We start from the raw sequence: 22,577 nt of genomic DNA, 5'->3' as shown, positions 1-22,577 counted from the left end.
ACCAAATGAAGATTCCTTGGAAGTTTTTACATCAAGCGATGATGAAAATCCAAACTATTACTTAACACCAGAGAAGTATTTATTTTGCAGAATTTTTAACATATACATACAGTGGTGGCCACCAATTTAAGACAAATACTTGAATTTTTTTCATCAACTGAATTTTAAGTGCGATAGAGCCAAAAGAAAAGGACCTCTAAGGGTATGAAATTTATTATTAATGTTTCTAGTTTCTGAAAAATGTTTGGAAAAATCGGTAAAACATATATGGACAAAGATATGTGGAAATACGTTGACCCACCTCAGCGAACATCCGCTGTTAATAACATGATATGACCGAAACTAATGGAACTAAAAATACGAAATTTGGTGTGAATATTTTATAATAATAAAAATATAATGATATAAATGTGAGAAAATATGTTTATTTAAAAAAAAAAATTTTTGGTCAAGTTGTAGAAAAATGTTATGTGTTCGTGGTGAATATGTATGAATTGACACAGTCGAATAAAACACACTTGTGTGTTAAAACAGTCCTCATGCATATATATTTGTGGAAATATTTGAAAAAATAATTGACAATCACGTGGAATTTAGCAAACAATTTTTGTCTTAAATTCCTGGCCACCACTGTATGTACATTAGGGTGGAGAAAAAATAAGGTATCGATGTTCCCGCATAAAATGAAAATTTGATTCATTCTAAGACTACGTTTTGAAATTTTTTCGTCCTGGGGTCAATATTTGGCGAGCTGGATCAAAGGATAAAAAGGTCCATTTTTGAGGTTTTTTTTCCATATTTCTTCCAAAGGAAGTATATGTAAATTTGGTATCATATGAAAGGTCTTTGAGAGACGCATTCAATTGGTTATTAGAAATTTAAAAAAAATAAACGACAAAAAACCACACAACAACCAAAGCAAATTATTATTATTATTATGGAACAATGCTTTAGCTTAAATTTAACAAGAAAAGTATACGAAATTATACATTGATGGAAAGCTTATAAAATTTGAGTTATTATGGGCTTCAAAATATACTATGAATTGAGTATACAGAGATTGTCAGATAGGGATGAAATTAGATTTAAGCAAATTTGAATATACATTGAACTGGACTGAATTTTAAAAAACGAGAAAAACCATTTCGGTGAAATTAAATGATGTTTATGACCTATGAACAAATTAAAAAAAAATAAAATTTTGTCGAACATTTTTAAATTGAATTCAGTAATTTTTCCTTCAGAATCTGAAAAGCTTCCGTGCATTCGACTGTCCAATTAAATGATTTATTTCTTAGGTTGGTTAAAGGTCTTGCTATTCTTGAAAATTCCGGGACAAAACGTCTAAAGTACGAAAACAGTCCTAAACATCTCTGCAGTTCCTCAAAATCCGTAGGCATCGGATATTCCTGAATTGTCCTAATATGTTCATTGATCGGTCGTATGCCATTTTCATTCACTCGGTAGCACTGTGGGAAAAATACCAATCTAGCTTATAAAAAATATTTTTTTTTTTTTCAAATTTATAAACCTATAGCATAGAATAATTCTATGATAGTTGCTACTAAAAATGCATTCAACATTTTTCGATTGATATGTTAATTATGAAAATACAGGGCCGTAAATGTATGCAATGAATAAGTAGTACGTTCATGAGGGATTTTGGTTTCATGTTTCACCCAATGTATTATGAAAAGTTTTATTGCGCTATTGAACCTAGACTTTATATTTGGATAAAACAAGTCCTAAAGATTACGAGTACATGATTTGTTGTAATGAAAATGATTTTAGTTATACCTTTTGCAGTTAAATATATAAAAGTATATTTTTGTACCCCTAATTGCCGCCAAACTAATTTTTGAATTTGAAACTAGGCCACAAAGTGCCACAAAGTAGAATTTTAAGCAATTGTTTAACCCTCTGTCTCTGGCACCAATATTTTTCTACGAACCCTGGCACTATTTACATTTGTAAATACGTTTAATTTCTTGTGTAATACATTTAATTTCCTATATAATCGTATTGTTAGGGATACTCAACCATTAGGGTTACTGGTGTAGCCGTCCTTAATTTCACCACAATAGATGCAGGATTCAAATAACTAGGACCAAAACAATGTTTAAAATTGAGATATTTACATATATAAATAGGGTTAAACAAATATAACTTGTGGGCGATATTCAAGTGTTTGTTTTATGGGGTTTTTTGCCTGTTTTTTGAAAGTAAAATAAACATTTTCGTTTCGGAATTTATATTGAAACGACAATAAAAACTAAAATTTGTTTTTGTTTTCAATATAAATTCCCAAATGGAAATTTTATTATTTTTTTGAGTTTTATTTATTTTGTTGAACTTTAATATCAAGAAAAATTGTAATTTCCACTAAAACCTTACTTTTGGTGCACCTGTAATGGGTGTCTACAAATACAATATATTTAAAGATCACTCTATTAGCTACAATCGCTTCATACATTTCTTACTCCTCAGATCAATAGTTTAAAAGATACGATTTTTTATAAGCTAGATTGGTGATTTTTCCCACTGTGGGTAGCCTAGATAATCTAGTTCACCGTATGCAAATTTACTTTTCTTCATGTTAAGTTTTAATCCGGCATCCCTTAAAGTACGTAACACATTCCTAAGAATATCTAAGTGCTCCTTGAATGTTTCAGTTGCAATGCTAATGTCATCTAAGTAAACTACAATCTTCCCCGATTCAAAAAAGTCTCTTAGGACCCTGTTAATAAAACGCTGAAATACAGACCCCGAATTTTACAGGCCAAATGGTATGTAACAGTATTCGAATTGGCCCATCGGTGTAACAAACGCTGTATATTTAATCGACTGTTCACCAGATCCAATGTAGAAAAAACTTCTTGTTTCCTAGATAGTCTAGACAGTCTTCTATAATCGGCCACGGGTAGTTTTCTTTCAATGTAATTCGATTCAAAGCCCTGAAGTCCACACATATTCTTAAGTCACCACTCTTTTTTTTACTTACACAATTGGCGAAGCATATGGGGATTCACTAGGACGAATTATCCCTTTATGTAAAAGTTCTTCGAGTTTAAGTTTCACCTCACTGCGTTCACGATACGAAAGGCGCCTTGGGTCGCTATACACAGGCACATCGTTAGTCAGTCTAATTTTCATACTCTCAGAATAACTTTCCCTAATGAGCGATCTATGCGTCAAAGCATCTGTCCGATTTAGCCTATCATTCACGTCAATTTCAATATCTGTCTCAACCGTACAAATTAATTGCATTAACTCTTCACAACCTTCATTTTCTTCGACAATATTCAATAAAGACACGTCATCATCGACAGGACCTTTCATTTCAGAAAAAACAACGTTAATGGTCTTTACAGAGTTTATATTATTAATTTCTTTCAATATCCTACTATTTTTACAAACATTTTCATTTTCATCAAATCTCTTTATAGGTACAATATCTGTAATATTATTACTACTAACAGCGGCTGGAACCATAACTACACTTTTCGGATCTCTATATATTTTAAAAAACATAAGCGCACTGATAATATTCTCATTCGGTTTTTTATTAAAATTATTCAAATTCATTTTCAATAAAGTATTTTTATGGTAGTTAACAAAAACATTTTATTCTTGATATATCTGTGGTCACAAGCAATAACCGCCTAATTCAAAAAACATGTTTTTGAGAAAAAGCAATTTATATTTATAAAAGCGTTTCTGAAAAAATAAAAGAGTGCATTAGAAAAAGTATAATGCAGAATCAAAGATTCTTACCAACACAATGCTAAAATAAAAAATGATAATAAAAGCTTTATTTATTAGAGAAATATTTAATAAAAACAAATATCATCGCTTAATGCAACTCAGAAATACTAAATTGAAAATGCTAATGTCTGATTAGGCGTTTGTTGAAAGTAAGTGTTTTGATTGTTGCTTAGCATATGTTGAGTTAAGCTGTTATTACATATTTAAAAATTGACATGTCAAGTAATTAAGCCAATTTGCAATAATCGCTTATCTTTAGTTTGGCTCTTAAACAGCACTCTTATTTATGAAAATTTATTTCGTGAAAAATATACAATAACAACTAAAGTCATTATAAGCTATTTAAACAATATAAAATATAATTGAATGTTTTCTTAAGTATATTTTGGCGCTTATTGTAAATGCAATAGTCTTCCTTAGAACTTAAGCCAATATGTTTCTAATTAATAACTTTTTAAATAAGAAAGTTAGGAATGTAGGGATTTCACGTATACATACAGTTCTATGAACAGAATAATGTAGCATATATAACTCAAATCTTTCTTAAGTCGACTTAGGTGGTTATTGCTTATGACCACAGATATGTAGATTAATTTTCATTTTTTTTCGTTTATTTATCAAAAAAAATTTATTAACTTAAACTGCAAATAAACAAACAGTTAATAAAATACATTTTTTGCAAATATAGTCCCAAAATCGGGCACTCAAATGCGTTTAATATTTACATATTTACAATATTTTTTAAATAGTTTTGTATAATATTTTACTTATTGTTAGGTTTAAATAATTATTATATAATGTGAAGGAAAAGTTTTTTCAAAATCTTCACCAAATTATAATTGTAAGGTTATTAATAGTCAATAAGTAAAAGAGATTAATTTTCATTTTATTTAGTAAATCCCGTCCTATCAGCAGTGGCACCACAGATTCTTCATCTGGCAAAATAGAAAAAACATGTATTACTTTAGTATTTCGAAAACTGATTTCACATTTAATAGTTACCCACACCGCAATATGAAGTCACTTTTTTTTCAATCAAGAACCAGTATCGAACAGAGAATGAATATTTTTTTACTACAGTGCGCTTATTTTTGTTAAAAAAGGCAACACTTACCATTTTATAGGCGTCCACATGTTCTCTGCACATATAAAGCACGAGTTTGCAGGTCGTTTTGGGCAGCGGTTCTGATAGTGACCAAATTGAGAGCAATTAAAATAGCGTACATCTGCGACTGTTGCTTTACGGGCCACACCTACACTGGCTTCAGTTGACATCAGTTTGTTGGCTGTACCAGCATTTGTTGTTTTTGGGCGCATTAAATGGCGCCACTGTTCCTACCGGTCCATTCGCTTGACCAGTTCGTCAATGGTATCAGCTAAGGCATGATTCGTTTGGTTTCAACGTTCGTGCCCGTAGCTGTCGGTACACATCGTGGCGAGACACACTGCGTTTGAACATTTCCACCAAGCTTGACTTAATCTGAGTGTATTCCATCAGACCCAAATTTGCAGCGTGTTTCTTTGCAGTGACCTCAAGTCTGCGACCAGTGTAATCCTCAAACTGGTCAAAGCACTTTGTTACATCGTAGTGGTCGTCCAGCTCGGATAGGTCTATGCGGCGAGTGTATGATTCGCAGCGTTCGTTAGCCTCGAGTGTTTTAATCTCTTGCTGTAACTTTAGGATTTTCATTCTAAGATTTGGTTTTACGGCAGTGTTGAGCACATCGGGAGTGGTTACTGCGGCAGTGGAGGCAGCGGCAGTATGTACGGCATTGTTTGAATTCTCAGCAGCAGGGATACCAGGGACAGCAGATAGAGCACTTGTAGCATTGGTGTTGTCTGCAATAGTATTATAATTGACGTCGGTGGCCTCATTATAAACCGCGGTTGCATGTAATAGAATGCCGACTTCCGTGTTTGCATTCGTTGCCTCGTGTGCAACAGCCTCCAACAATATGAGAGCACCATCTTTAGTTTCTGCGGAATCGGTATTGTTGGTTGTCTCCGTTGTGACGTTATCTCTGGCGTTGAATTCCCTTTCATATATTACCCTAAGTTGGCTCAGGGAGTCCGACTCAGGGTAATCAACTCCGGCTGTCATTAGTCTGGACATCATTACCTGGCGTGATGGTCTCAAATCCATTTTAATTCATTACTTTCGGATGATTGTAGGTGGTACAAATTATAAAGTTTAAACACTATATTTGTTGCACCCCACACCTGAATTGTAATGTTCTTTCCACGTTTTAATTAAGAATGCCGGAAATACATTCTTTTGTCCTTAGCCTAGATGTAGTTGCAATGCCACTTTTTTTTATTTTTTTTTCATATTTTATTTATTGTACAAAATAATGTGAACTACCAATAATTTGATCAAATCTTAAATCTAAATATTAATTTTTATTTACGTAATTTATAGATCCTATCATCAGAGTGAACTCGCTAACTTGCGAGCAACCCACGTAACCTAACCTAACCTATCATCAGCGGAGGTCTGTTGGATTCCTTCTTCTTAGTCGGATGTAGCCATTACTTCTCATTAATGTTCGTGCAAGTGGGTTAGGGTGAACTTCTAACTTTTTCAAATATGACTCCGCTTGTTTTTTTATTTCATTTTTCACCAGGAAGACACCCTAGGTCCTTATGAATGTTAATATTTCTCACATACCAAGGCGCTGCTGTTATCATTCTTAATATTTTATTTTGGAATCTTTGAATTTTTTCAATATTAGAAGCTGAGGCCGTGCCCCATAATTGAATTCCATAGCACCATATGGGTTTTATTATTGAGCTGTACAGCAAAAGTTTGCAATCTAAACTTAATCTCGAGTTTTTACCAATTAGCCAGTAAATTTTAACTTCATTTGAGTCAATTTCGTATCTATATGCTTTTTCCAGGTAAGACGTCGGTCTAGATCAATGATGTTCATTTCATTGTGCTTTCGCGCTGAGTAACAACACACATATTCTTATTCTCTTTAAAAGAGCATAACAAATGTCTCATTTTTTTCAGAAATTCATTAAGCATTGTTGTTGGTTGGTTTTTGGACGAAGCATAGCAAACACACGCGTTTCAATTACAATTGAACACAAAACAACAATCACCCTAATTCTACTTGGCGTCGTCGACATCGTCGTCAATATTGAGTCAAAAAATGGTAGATGTTACGCCGATATCGATAACAATTGGTAACTTTTGACAGCGTTTTGTACTTTAACCCGACTTATAAAAGTATAAAATTCTGTCAAAAGTTACCAATTGTTATCGATTTCGGAGAAACACATACCATTTTTAGACTCAATATTGACGACGATGTCGACGACGCCAAGTAGAATAAAGGTGAATGTCAAAAATAAATAAAAAATTTGAGAGAATTTCGGCCGTATAATGTATATTCTTTCATTTCCTTAATAAATTGGTTATATCTGACACAAATTCTAACTCTAAACATTCTTTATTTTGTTCTTATTTTAAGTGTTTGACATTATGTTTGCTGGGTAGCTCTCTCACCAATAAATCTTCATTTTTATTTTTGAACATCACTGGTCTAGATTCAGACCTAGATATTTAACTTCAGTTTGTTGAGGTATTATATTCTCTACGCAATGTGAAAGTGAGATGTATATATTTTTGCTCATTTACTTTTATTCTCCATTGCTTTAACCACCTTTCTATGTCGAGTATATTGTCATGTAAAAGTACAGATGCTTCTTGGGGGTTTTCATGAATGGTTAGTATAGCTGTGTCATCAGCAAAAGTTGATATGTGGGTTCGACTGTTTGTAGGCATATCACAAGTATATAGCAAATATAGGAAGGGACCCAATATACATCCTTGGGGTACGAATGCTTCAATAGGCTGTGGTGAACTTATGAAGTATCCCTCTTTAAGAACGAACTATCGATGACTTAAATAACTTTCTAGAAGCTTGTGTGTGTTCACTGGTAAATATTGTTTTATTTTAATCGATAATCCTTCGTGCCATACTTTGTCGAAGGCTTGCGAAACGTCGATGAAGAGCGCAGAACAATATTTTTTTCTTCAAATGTCTTAGATATGATATCTACCAGCCTGTGAGTTTATTCTATGGTGTTATGTTTTTCTCGAAATCCGAATTGATGAGTTGGAATATAATCAAAATGATTCACTATCGGCTTTAACTTGTTCATTAAGAGTTTTTCGAATAGCTTTGATATATTTGACAATAGGCTAATGGGTCTATATGATTCCACTTTAGTGTGATCTTTTCCAGGCTTAGGTATCATTGTAACTAAAGAAACCTTCCATTCTGGTGGATAATATTCAAGGCGTAATATAGTATTAAAAATAAATAGGATTATTCTTAATGCAATTTGGGGTAGCTCGAGGATCATCTTGTTTCTGATTTTATCAATACCAGGTGCTTTTTTGGAGTTTAAATCAACAATAGCCTTGTTGATCTCTAACTGGTCTGCTCATAACTGGTCTTTTTAATTTATTTGTAGCTCGCCATAGAGAGTAATTTGAGTACTGGGTGGCATCTAAGTTCTCCAGATATTTATTAATTGAGTCAGTTTTGCGTTTGTGAAGAAGCATATCGAGGCGTTTGCGACATTTTCTAAGCTCCGTTTTAAGTTGAGGGTATCTGTAGAGTTGCCACTCTCGACGAACTCTTCTTTTTTCAGCTAATAACTATTCAATGTCTGCAGAATTTGCAGAAGTTGTTGGGTTATTTGAGTGGCGTGTTCAACAGCAAGTTCTAAGTTTTGTTCAAAATTTTTAAGTGAGATATCGATATTTTCTGGTGTTCTTAGCGATATATTTTCTGTACTGTGTGTACTAATATATTTTCTATATTTCAACCAATTTATTTTCGTGCTTGATATTGCATAGTGACCAGTCGGGGATACTATTTCTCGGGGGTTCAATAGAGTAACAAAGGTGGGTGAGTGATCCGAGGATAATTCTAATGAAGATTTAACCTACATTAGTTCCATTGGTAAATTTTTTGTAACTGCAAAATCAATGACATTGGGTATTTTGCTTGGGTCAGTAGGCCAGTATGTTGGTTCTACGCTCTACAGCACATTCAAATTCAATTTAGAAATTGTATTAAACAAAGCGCGACCTTTCGGGGTTAAAAGTCTTGATCCCCAGTGAGTATGCTTAGCATTATAATCGCCAGCTGCCAGGAATCGGGGTCCTAGTGATTCGTAAAAATTTTCATATTTGTTTTCAGTAATCGAAAACCTTGGAGTTGAATATATCGACGAAATTAATAGGTTTCTGTAGCAATCATCCATACAGATTGTCTTAGCTTGAAGATAACCTTCACAAATATCACACATTGAATTGTTTGATACGGGTTTTAATTAAAATTATAGAGCCTTCACATGCTCTATCTCTTGGATCATTTGTGCCATAAAAAACATATCCATTTATCTTAAATAAACTTCTAGACGTCAAATGGGTATCCGAAACTAACATTATATCAATTTCATGACTTTTAAGAAAATACTCGAGTTCGTTTTTATGTTGGCGAATACCGTTAGCGTTCCAAAAACATATTCTTAGGCAGTTCATGGTCTGTTAAGCACAGCCTGCAATAACATTGATTGCATCTTAAGCATTTCTTGCATCATGTTATTCATTGAGTTTGTAAAGTTAACAACCTTTTTATAATCGTTTTCACTATTGACCTGCACAGAAAAAAGTTTCAACATAAATATTATGATTTGATTTCATTGATTTCAATTCATAATTTCCTAAATATTAAGAATTTTTTCATATTTTATTTTTCAAATTAAATCTAGAAGGCTTGAAAAATATAATATCAATTTTCATTTAAATTTTTATGTTGTTGAAAAATGTTTGAAATTTTCTTGGAAAATTTTTTATTTATTTTTATGATTTTCAGCTGCAAAATGAGAAAATATGTGCGAAATTGATTGAATTTGTTTAAGGGGATGATATGCTTAATGTTTATGGGTATTTTATTATATTTAATGATATTTTTTAAGTTTCAGATATTGTTGATTCATCTTAAAATATTGGCCAATATATGGCTATTATGCAAATAGTTATGAATTAATTCATTAGATAATGCAATTTATTATAAAATATTATTAAGTTTATGGAAAAAATGCTAAAATTTCCGTCATGAACAATTTTATAATATTTATGAACATATTCTTATTCTGAATGAAAAAGTTTGGGAAAAAAGTCATGTTCGATTAATAATATTTATTACAAAATTCATTCTGTGTTTCATGAATCGTGCCTTTCTTGATTGGGATAACGTAAAAAGAGTTCTCTCCTATTAATGAGATCAGGCTCTGAACCAGTGAATTTGAATTATTTTCTCTCAAGTAAATAGGGGGTGGTTTTGTAGAGGTAATTTTATTTACTGGTTCATCTGTTTCACATTCCAGAATAGAAAAACGATTTTCATTGTTTAGTCTAGCAGGTTCACTATCCTTATATAATTTAGCCAAGGGTGCCGCTTTCGAAGACTGTATTTGGGATTTATTATATTTATTTAATGGTTGACTAATCTTGGGTATAGCGCCGTTTAATGGGTTAATTTTATTTGTAGTCGGTGTGGTGGATTTCGTTTCTGAAGCTGTTGGGTTTTCTTTCGTTTGACAATCATTTGTTATTGACAATGCGGGGGAACAAGAACGAGCACGGTTAACAGGCTTGGCTTTTAAAAACAAGCTGTCATCTATTCTTCTGTTTGTTTTGTTTAAATTTTTTCATCTCCATTAACTGTAACGTATGCATTTCTGCCGTTTACACTTAACTTTCGCTCACTGTTTTCGTTAAAGAGACTCATTAAAGAGTAGTTGTAATACTTTAGTTAACACTCTTGATCTATATTTAATAGTTAAAGCTAGGTACTCTGTTCATATTTGCGAAAAATCATGGTTTTTTCATGCGAAAAATTTTATATGTTGTTTGACAGCTAGCTGTTGCTTTTAATTTCGTGCGAAAGAAGTGCTGCGTATGTTATTTCGTGTGGAAAAATAAGGTTGCCAGATGTATTTCACATGTTTTCCACAATAAAAACAGAGTACAACTTTTGCGAAATTATTTCGCATATATTTCATTCCAAATATTTTATATGTAGTTTGACAGCATTTCGCACGAAATTTTGAACAGAGTACCTAGCTTAATGCACAAAGTTCAAAAAAAAAAATAAAGAATTTTCACTTATTTGTCTTTTAGTTCTTGTTTTGATTTTTTATTAAAATAAAAGCGTCCTTTCGCGTAATTAATAAACAGGTGTAATTTATATTTATTTTCCGAAAAAATCATTAAAATAACGAATTAACGGAGTAAAAATAAAACACGTCCAATTTCGATCATAGTGTGATGAACACTTGAATGCAATGCCAGCCGAAGTTGGCTGCAGTGTTGCCAGATCGCATAGCATCTCTGTGCCATATCTGAGATCATTACACATTAAAAATTTATCACTTTTTTTTTTCCTTCTGTAGAACATTTAGGCCCTAATTTTATAAAACGCAACGCCTCCATTTTCTTTGCGTTGCATTAAATTACAGTTTGCAAATCACTGCGTTCAACCAAGTGACTGCTCGCGCTGTAACATCTGATTCTTACGTTATTGTGATTGCAGTTGTTTGAAATTGTATATTTTATACAACGCAACGCTTACTTTTTTTGTCACTTTGATTGTCAAATTTAACGCTTCAATTTTCTTGGCGTTAGTTTAAAAAGTGGTCAAATATTCTTAAAAAAAATAACAAATATTTAAACATTTTTAAATATAATTGTTTCTGAAATAAACATACTTATGTAACTACTTTAGGTTTGGACTAGCATCAAATGTCTGCCCAGTACCGCAATTCTGTAAGTTTTTATATATTCCTACCGATGTCGTTAAGTAACGAAAAATATCGGTTGCTCTAACGAATTTAATATTCAGTATTTGAAGTTAACGATTTCTCTCGGTAATACATATTAACGACATATATTTTTAAAAATATAAATTTCATTATTTTTAAAATTAAAAAAATAATTTTTATTTATTAAAATGTACACTGTATTTTCGTAGATAAAATTGTAGTCGTGTATATAAATAATCGCATTTATATTTAAAAATCAAACACCAGCTCCCCAAATACATATATTCGCGAAACCTACTGAAAACAGAAGAACAAGAGGTTTTTTTTCTAAATATCAAAGTAACCCAGTGTAATCCATATGTCTATGCCACCACAAGTGATCATTGATTCAGAATTTAGATATTTGTTGTTATAAGGACCGTCGAAAAATTCAGATGAATTTCCTTCTAAAAAAACGGTCTTATTTTTTAGCTTTTATATAAGTTTATACTCGTATCACATCGCTAAATAAATTGCTCACTAGGAAATTTTAATATAGGGATAAACATTATACACTCCAGAAATGTGTTAAATAAGGATATTATGCCCCATATAAAAGTTGCTCTTAAAATTCGAATACTATTTTTTAAAAGCAAATGATAATTAAGGCAAGTTAATTTGTATATTTAAAACTCAAATCAGTCTGTATCTAACGAACACAAAAAGGTTGACTAATCGTACTTTCAAAGAACGGCTTATTTCAAATATTTATGTTACAAAACTAACTTCTTAACAATTATCGTTATGGCTTAACTAGAACATTTTATTTGTTGTTAACCTGACAAATGTCGTTATTTACCGACTATTTTTAACGAAAATAATCCGTATAATTCAATTCGGAGTATCTCTTAACGATAAGTATTGTTAACTTATGAATTTTGATAACTTAACGACAAAATTTTGTCGTTAAAAAGTTACAGAATTCCGGTACTGAGCTTCCACAAGTATCGTTCTCTACCCCAGCAGAAAACTTCACTTTTATGTTTTTAATATTTATTTTGTTATATTTTTGTGTCTTCTTTGGACAAATATTTTATGGATTCAAAAGTAAATAAACGCCATACAGCTGTTTGGCTTACAGTATTGCCAACACGATATAAGTACATCTTTTTGTATGTTTTTATTTTAAATTTTAGTATCAATTTATACAATGGCAACCACGGCTACGTAGAGATTTGACAATAGAAGTGACATCCTAATATTTCGGCGTTGACTAAACGCAATGCCGTAGTGATTTATAAAATTTTATATTTTTTTGTTACGCGTTCACAACAGCGTTGGTGAAGCGTTTAACGCAAGTGATTTACAAAATTAGGGCCTTAGTACTTAGTTTTTCAAGTTTTAGCATATTTTCAAATTCATTTTCTGGCAACACTGGTCGGAGATATAGCTATGGAGCGGATTTTCATTCATTTCAGTATAAATAAAAGAACGACATTTAACAGTTTGTTGAAATACGTAGAAGAACGACATTAAAAGTACCTGCTACTTTCTCCATTTGTTACCAGTGATTTTTTTTAAATCGTTACCAGTGAATGTTGAAAAATATGTATGTATAAAAGAACGACATTTAACAGTATGTTGAAAAATATGAAAGAATGACTTAAATGTACCTGTTACTTGCTATATTCAGTAAATGTTGTTACCAGTGATTTTTCAATCACATTGATTAAATCACAGGTATGGAAATATCTCTATTGTAAAGTAACTGAAAATTTATTTCGTGTTTTTTTGTAATAAAGAAATTAAAAGGATTACCTATCAACCCAATTATGAATAAAAATTCCCCGGGAGTTTTTTCCCTTTTCTCATTTTTCCTATTCAAATTCAATGGGAAAAAACTCCCGGGGAACAAACTCCCGCGGAATTTTTTATTCATAATTGGGCTGAATATTTATTTAATTTTCTTCTTTTAATATCAGAATTTAATTTAATTATTTCACAAAATCTCTTCGTTCAGATGTGATTCAAAAAACATATAAAAGTTCCGTTAGTTTCATAGTGAGTTACCAGATAATCTATATATATAAAAATGAAATGGTCCATATATGTAATGGCATCACGTGAGAACGGCTGGAGCGATTTGGCTGATTTTTTTATTCGATTTAAAATTTTCAGCAGGTGGTTTGTAATGAAAAAAAATTCCAGGTAAAACTCGGACATTTTTTTTTTAATTCAGTCAACTGTAATAAAAAAGCTCCCTAAAGTATGCAGTACAAATAAATAAGAACAGGCAGGTGTATGTGGGTTGGAGAAACTTGAAGAAATAACATTAGTAAATGTTACCGGGCGAAGCCGGGGCGATCAACTAGTAGTAAATAGAGTGCTTAACAATTAACAAAAGGAAAATATCAGACCAGTTGTTATGTGCTAGAAATAATGTGTATACTAAAATTTCAACTACTCGTGAATTTTTGTCTACTACTGTATAAGAAGAGAAAATAATGAAAATTTTTGTTTATAAACATTTTAATTTAAAAAATATTATTACACTTTTTTTTTCCAAATTTAGCTTAGTCGGACGTTTTGAATCATTATAGAATTTTAGACGATTATTTTTAAAAAATACTGGTTTTGGCTTTATTTATTATTAAAAAATTACGGTAATTCCCGTGAATGATCATATTTGTTTTTATTTCTCTGGAAATTATTATAAATTCAAGTTTGAACAAAAGTTATTGAACCATTATTTTTATTGATAAAATGAAATTTAATAATAATATGTTTTTATTTTCTTTATTTTCAGTTAATAATAATGTTTAACCTCAAGAATATTTTAATATGAGGCTCCAACGTTATGCTAATACATTCCAATGCATTTCAACAGTATTGAAGATACTTCTGATATTATGGTCCATCGTTCAGACTTCTTGCAGTGCTCACTATGATTTGAAGACTAAAATTGTGTCAAAAGTTAAAGGAAACAACATATTCAAATTTACTAGAAATGCATACAACGTAACCATTCCAGAAAATAGCATTGGTAAAACTTATGCAAAACAAAAATTATATGATTATAGAATTGGTATAGATATACAAAAAAAATGTAATGTAATTTTTCGAATTATATCCGGAGATAGAGATAAACTTTTTAAAGCTGAGGAGAGAATAGTTGGAAATTTTGCATTTTTGGCTATCAGAACAAGAACCAGCAACGTCGTATTAAACAGAGAAAAGAATGAAGACTACGTATTGAATGTTAAAGCCCTTATATCATGCCCAGAAAATAAACAAAAACAGTCGTATGAGGATGAGTGCGTAATGTATCTTCAAGTACTTGATCGTAATGATTTAAGTCCACTATTTTATCCTCCTGAATACTCTGTCACTATATCTGAGGATCTTCCAGTTCATAGCAAAATATTAAGCGTAACTGCCGAAGATGCAGATCTTGGTTTAAATGGAGAAATTTATTACAGTTTCTTGGATGACAATACTTACTTTGCTATTCACCCTTCCACAGGTGTTATATCAAATGTAAGGCTATTAGAACATTTAGGAGATCAACAACTTGACATTGTTGTCTTCGCTGTCGACAGAGGATCTGCCCTTAGCCATTACAACCACCAATCTAGTAAGGCTAAAGTGCATCTTAATATACAAAAGGTAACATTTTATAAGTTAAACGTTAATTAATAAATTAAAAATATGTACTTAATAAAAAACCATTCTCTTTAAAATATGAATATAATTACCAATTCAATCTGTGTGCTATCAGCCTATCACATTCTTAACTATTATATAGTAGATCACTGTAAGGCCAATCGTAAATAAATACCCAGCAAAAACTTACATTGAAAAGTAATGAGATAAAAAGCTAATATACCTACTATTCACTACTTACACAATAGCTTTTTAACTCATTATTTTAACACGGTGATGTCATTAGACGCAAGTACTTACCACCCTCGCTTACAAATAGGCTGTTAAATAAGTTGTTTTGTTGTAGAGTTATTTATAGAATTTTGTATTTGCAAACAAAAAAAAAATAAGTCGCAGCCAAGAGTCGAACCAACAATTATCCGTTTGCTAGTCTGCTCTTCTACTCACTACACCACTGCTTAGTTATTTTATTGTGCATCAAATAATGGTTTTCACTCATCTGTTTATCTAAAAATAAACATGCAATAAAATAAATGGGCAAATTGAGAAAAAATAACTGATTATTTGTTTTGTTTGTTTACTTTGTTTTTTTTAGACTTTAGCTCATAAACAAGTACTTATGTATCAGATTATATGCCAGCCATTACTAAACTACTTATATGTAATGCAGGTGGTATGTAGTAGTCATTGAAAAGTAAGCTGTTCAGTAATTGCAAGTCATTACCAAGTTTCTGCTGGGTATGTATATCTATTATGGTTCTATAGTTGAAACAAAAAATCGGCACAAAAATCTATTTATAAAACCTTTCCAGGTCAAATATAAATCAAATAATTTGAGAATTTTTTGAATTTTTAAATTTAATTGTAATAAAATTTTGTTATAATTTTTAAGATCGCTTTTTACAACTCTGGGTTTGTGTGGAAAAGTATGAGGAAAAGTAAATTTTTTATAGATATGAGGTGTATAACCAAAGAATAACAAGAAGGGAAGGCTCTCTCTTTTTCTACAACAACAACCTCTCTCTCTTCTCACATACAAGTAGTATGTGAATTCAACACACTTGAGAGAGAGATTTATCTTCAAAACTTTTTATTGAAAATTGCGATAAAATTGCAATTCTAACACACACTTTCACAAACACATACAATTTTTTAATTTTTTTCTACAATTTTAAACCATTAAATTAACCGAAACATGCATATTTTGCACAAACGAAAAATATATTTTTTTTGACATTAAATTTTTGGGTGTTGAAATTAAAACTGAAAAAACACATTTGTAAAATTTCGTATTGAAAATTAATACAAAATTCAAATAAGTTTAATTTTTTCAGAAATTATTGAATAAAAAGATGAAAACTCTATTTATAAAACCTTTCCTGGTCAAAAATGAAATAAATAATTTGAGAATTGTTCGAATTTTTAAATTTAATTATAATAAAATTTTTTTATAATTTTTTTTTTTAACGCTTTATTGATTTATTGAATCTGTCTGTTTTGACCTTACAATAAGTATTCAAATCTTATAACTAAAATTAAAACTATTTGCTCTTCAGCAGGAGAGCCATAATGGTAAACTGTCACTCATCTTAGCGGGGTGGTAGATCTGCTCTACGGAGCCTGGATCGGGTTTGGGTCTGCACAAGTTGTCTTGCAAGCGTATTGGGATGGTTTCGCAGCTTCACAATATATTTCTCACGGACTTTCTTGAACTCTTCCTTTACCAATGTCACTTCTAGGTCTCTGTGGATGTTTTCATTTCTTATGTACCATGGTGCTCCCGTCATGGTCCTAAGAATTTTAGATTGGGCCCTCTGTATAAGATCAATACTGGTGTTGCTAGCCATTCCCCATAATTGAATTCCATATGTCCAAATTGGTTTTAAAACGGTCTTATACAGGATGACTTTTTATTCAAGGCTTAATTTTGATTGGTCACTGATTAACCAATGAAAGCTAGAGGCTTTTAACTTCATGTGAAGTCTCTTGGTTTCTATGTGTCGGCGCCAAGTAAGCCGTCTATCTAGATGAATACCAAGGTAGGTGACATAATCAGACTGCGGTATATTAACGTTGTTGAGTGTGACAGGTGGGCAATTTCCTTTCCTTAGAGCGAACGTAACATGTTTACTTTTCAGCTCATTTACCTTTATTCGCCAGTTTTTCAACCATGACTCCACACGTACGAGGTAATTCTGTAGTTGACTAGATGCCATGAGTGGGTTTTCGTCTGAGCTAATAATGGCGGTATCATCAGCAAATGTTGAAATTGTTAGTTTATCGCACGTAGGGAGGTCGGAGGTGTAAATCAAATATAGCGTAGGTCCTAGTACACTTCCCTGTGGAACGCCAGCTCCAATCTTGTATTCTCTCGTCACATAATCATTGTACTTAACTCTGAAAAGTCTATTCGATAAATAAGACTCCAGCAATTTATGAGTACATAGTGGTAGTAAACATTTGATTTTATGTACTAGACCCTTATGCCATACCTTGTCAAAAGCCTGAGCAACGTCTAAAAAGACGGCAGAACAATATTTCTTTAATTCAAAAGATTTTCTAATCTCTCCAGTTAAACGATTGACCTGTTCAATGGTGCCATGATGTTCACGGAAACCAAATTGGTGTACTGGGATAATTTTTCCATCATTCAAAAAAGGTATTATCTTTTCCTGGAATATTTTCTCGAATAGCTTCGACAAACAAGGGAGTAGGCTAATAGGTCTATAAGAAGATGGCAGGGTTAAATCTTTACCCGGTTTAGGTATCATTATTATTTGAGAAATTTTCCAATTTTTTGGATAAATTCCTAGTTTCAAGATCGCATTAAACAATATAGATAGCACAATTATTGCCACATTTGGTAGGTTCTTAATCATTGATGGCGTTATTAAATCATATCCCGGTGATTTTTTCAAGTTTAATTTATTTTTAATTACTCTATTAACATCCTCAGGACTAATATCGAATTGGGCTGCATTAGCCATTGTTGAAGCTGGCAGTTCTTCTAGTTCAAACTCATTTGCCGTGGAGTTGGGTTGAAATACTTCACTTAAATGTTCAGCAAATACTGAAGCTTTTTCTATAGCACTTCGTGCCCAGGTTCCGTCAGCTTTTCTTAAAGCGCTTTGTGCCTCTACCAGTGGCTTAATGTTCCTCGTTGCCTTCCAAAGAGAGAAATTTGTGTATTTTGTAGTCGTCAAACTTTTAATATAATTTTCGTTTATGCGATCCTCTTCTAAATGAAGGGCTCTTTTCAGTTTTCGTACTGCTGCGGACATCCTCTGCTTTGCAGCAGGTGATCTATTATGTTGCCATTCTCTTCTGAGTCTTCTCTTTTCGAGAAGAAGTCTTTCAATATCCGAACTTGAAATAGGCGTATTAGTTTTTGGAGGGATCTGGCACCTAGAGTGTTCCAGAGCCGAAACAATCAATGACGTGAAGTCATTGACGGTCCTATCTATGTCTTCCTCACACTGTAAATTAGGATTTGTGTGGATATGACTGCTGATATATTTCCTATATTTTAGCCAATTTGTCTTAAAATACAAAGAGTCCTTAGGAAATCTTAGGATGTTGGGTCTCTCACAGTAATTAATAATTACAGGAGAGTGGTCAGAAGATAGATCATAGGATATTTCTGTGGATATTGCATTCCGAATAATATTTCTGCATATGGCGAAGTCTATTAGATCAGGAATTTTTCTAGGATCAGTTGGCCAATAAGTTGGGTGTCCAGGAGACACAAAATCTAAGCAATTTTTGCGATCAACTAGAGCTTTATACAGCTGTCTACCTCTGGGATTTACCAATCGCGAACCCCAATATGTATGTTTGGCATTGTAGTCTCCACATGCCAGAAACCGATCTCCTAGTGTTATAAAGAATTCTTCAAATTTCTCCTTGGTCATCGAAAAACGTGGTGGGCAATATATAGAGCTCAGAGTTAAGTCTCCAGCTGAGTATTCAAGGCGAATAGATGTTGCTTGCATATAATCCTTTGAAAACGCATCTAGGGCATAGTGTCTGAATCGGTTTCTAATTATGATACCGGTACCGCCATGTGCCTTACCATCCGGATGGTTTGTGTAATAAAATGAGTATCCTGATATATTAAAGTTATATCTATTTGTAAGATGTGTCTCCGAAATTAACATCACATCGATGCTATTATTTAACATAAAATGGGAAATTTCCGATTTGTGCTGGTTTAAACCAGCAGGTCGCTTTTTTACAACTATGTGTGTTTCAGGAGTGTGGTGAAAGTGGTTTTTTCACCAATACATATAAACAATATGTTACCAATACATTCATATAGTTAGGTTTTTTTTGACAACCGACTTAGGTTTTTTTTGACAGAGTTTCACTTCTTGTTATTATTCTTTGTGTATAACATTTCATTAGCTCATAGAGCTACACACATTTTTGACAAATGAATAGAAATATTTGACAAACATAAAATAAATAAAATATACAAAACTAAAATATATATTTCTAATTTCATTTTTAAATCTTCAATAAAATAAAAAATATATCAATAAATAGTGAAAAACAAATAATTTGTTCTTAGGTATATTGAATTTTCTAGAGAATTGTCTAAATTTATTGGAGTCAAAATATATTTCATTTGGCACAGCAAAATTATGAAATTTTTCCACCATAGGAAAATTGTAGTTTACCATAGAACTTTGCTACCGTTTCACACACGCCCTCTGTGTGTTTGAGGAATGTGGTGGAAACAGAGTTCGAAAATAAACCGTACGTTATTCGTACCGTACATTTAAAGAACACATTCCCTTCATCTATTTTAGTGTTTGCGCACATGTACATATACAATATACCGTACACTACGTTTGTGAGATGATGTTCGCAAACACTACGAGTAAGGTACGGAACATTCTATACATTCACTACCTCGTAGCGTTTATGTACTTTTTGAAATGTACACTACGTTTAGTGTTCTTTTTAGCGTACATGTAGTGAACTTTTTAGGGAAGATTTTCACGTAGTGAACATTTTAGGGTACATGTAGGTAGCGAAGATTTTAAAGTACATGTACGGTATAGTATTTTTCCATGTGTTTTTTGTTTGTCTGTTTCATTTACTTGTATTGTCTATTAGAAATATGTATATGCATGTCGTTGTTAAATTTTTCATTATTTATGTGAGTAAATTTGCATGAGTAAATCCTTTGTTTTTAATTAGTTTCTCCATTTTGTGATGCAGTTTTTGTTTCCAGCCGGGGTATGCTTAGTCTGTCCAGGTTCTTCAAAGGTCTGCTTCCTTTGAAATGTTTACCACAGAGCTGTCTTGGATCTTTGGAATATGTTTGTTAATGGGTGAAACTTCTAATAGAGAATCCGACGAGATAAATACTTCGGCTCTCGGTCGGATAATGACTAATTATTTGTGAATACTGTCTATGGATGCAATCCGAGGAGACAAATTCTTCAGCTCTCGTCGGCTAACTACAACTTATTGGCTACGACTAGCTAATGAGTACAATCCGACGAGATAAATGCTTCGGCTCTCGGTCGGCTAACGACTAATTATTCGTAAATACAGCTTATGGATGCCATCCGATGAGATAAATTCTTCAGCTCTCATCGGCTAACTACAACTTATTGGCTACGACTAGCTAATGAGTACAATCCGACGAGATAAATGCTTCGGCTCTCGGTCGGCTAACGACAAATTATTCGTAAATACAGCTTATGGATGCAATCTGATGAGATAAATTCTTCAGCTCTCATCGGCTAACTACAACTTATTGGCTACGACTAGCTAATGAGTATAATCCGACGAGATAAATGCTTCGGCTCTCGGTCGGCTAACGACTAATTATTCGTAAATACAGCTTATGGGTGCAATCTGATGAGATAAATTCTTCAGCTCTCATCGGCTAACTACAACTTATCGGCTACGACTAGCTAATGAGTACAATCCGACGAGATAAATGCTTCGGCTCTCGGTCGGCTAACGACAAATTATTCGTAAATACAGCTTATGGATGCAATCTGATGAGATAAATTCTTCAGCTCTCATCGGCTAACTACAACTTATTGGCTACGACTAGCTAATGAGTATAATCCGACGAGATAAATGCTTCGGCTCTCGGTCGGCTAACGACTAATTATTCGTAAATACAGCTTATGGGTGCAATCTGATGAGATAAATTCTTCAGCTCTCATCGGCTAACTACAACTTATCGGCTACGACTAGCTAATGAGTACAATCCGACGAGATAAATGCTTCGGCTCTCGGTCGGCTAACGACAAATTATTCGTAAATACAGCTTATGGATGCAATCCGATGAGATAAATTCTTCAGCTCTCATCGGCTAACTACAACTTATTGGCTACGACTAGCTAATGAGTACGATCCGACGAGATAAATGCTTCGGCTCTCAGTCGGCTAACTACAGATTTTAACTACGGTATTAATACGAAGTAAGAATTTAGCTCTCGTCTAATTATGCTTTGTTTACCCGGGCGCAAAGTATAAGTAGATCGGAACTTCAATTCTCACTCCCTGTTCCTGTTTTCTTAGATGTCTTATATTAGAATTCACATATACTGTTTGGGAATTATTGACAACAAATTAGAATTCATATAAACTGTTTAGGAATTATTGACAATAATATACTAATACATATTGTATTAGTATTAATTATGTTATGTTGATGTATTGACTTTTGTAACTGCACGTTACATTCCCCCCTTACTTTAAAAAAAAAGAAAGAAAAGAAAAAAAAAACATTTTTGCATTATGCGAGTTTCGATCTTACGATCTGCACTACCCGAAGGTAACATTTACCGAAATCCTAGAGATTTCGGCTCGGACCAAAATGCATGTTATTATTATTCTTATTATTTTTATTTTTTTTTTATATATATTTTTTTTTTTTTTTTTTTTTTTTTTTTTTTTTTTTTTTTTTTTTTTTATATTTTTTTATTTTATTTTTTTTTTTTTTATTTTTTTATATATATTCATTGTTTTAAGGAAAATTCTTTCACCCTCCCTAAGCACCTCAAAGTAACCTTCCCGTTTCTGACAATGACCTGTACTTTGGGCCTGCCAGTTGGCCAAATATACCACATCTTTCTCTTCACGCCCGGGTCTTTCACCACAATTCCCTCAAAAAGGTCCTCCGATGGCTTCGAAGTTTCCTCCATTAAGACATCAAGCTCCTCGGTGGGAGACGTTATCTCCAACACATCGTTTTTTAAGTCCTCTTCGGCCTGATTAACCTCCTCTGCCCAACTCAATTTCAAAACATCTGTTGGATGCACCTCGGGATTTATTTCCGGATCATTATTCAA

General features: G+C 32.5%; 1 protein-coding gene across 1 annotated transcript in view; it reads left to right on the top strand.

Moving 5' to 3' along the window:
* kug (kugelei) overlaps positions 1 to 22,577 on the top strand; it is a 733,937-nt gene that overhangs the window by 64,226 nt on the left and 647,134 nt on the right. The window contains exon 2 of the mRNA XM_065505961.1: positions 14,399 to 15,258. Within this exon, the coding sequence (XP_065362033.1) occupies positions 14,434 to 15,258 (825 nt within the window). The 5' untranslated portion in view covers positions 14,399 to 14,433. The remainder of the gene's footprint in view (positions 1 to 14,398; positions 15,259 to 22,577) is intronic.

Source organism: Calliphora vicina, chromosome 3 (assembly GCF_958450345.1).
Source record: "Calliphora vicina chromosome 3, idCalVici1.1, whole genome shotgun sequence".
Lineage (NCBI taxonomy): Eukaryota > Metazoa > Arthropoda > Insecta > Diptera > Calliphoridae > Calliphora > Calliphora vicina.
Note: the sequence above shows the minus strand (reverse complement) of the source record. Positions and strands in the feature narration are given on the sequence as shown.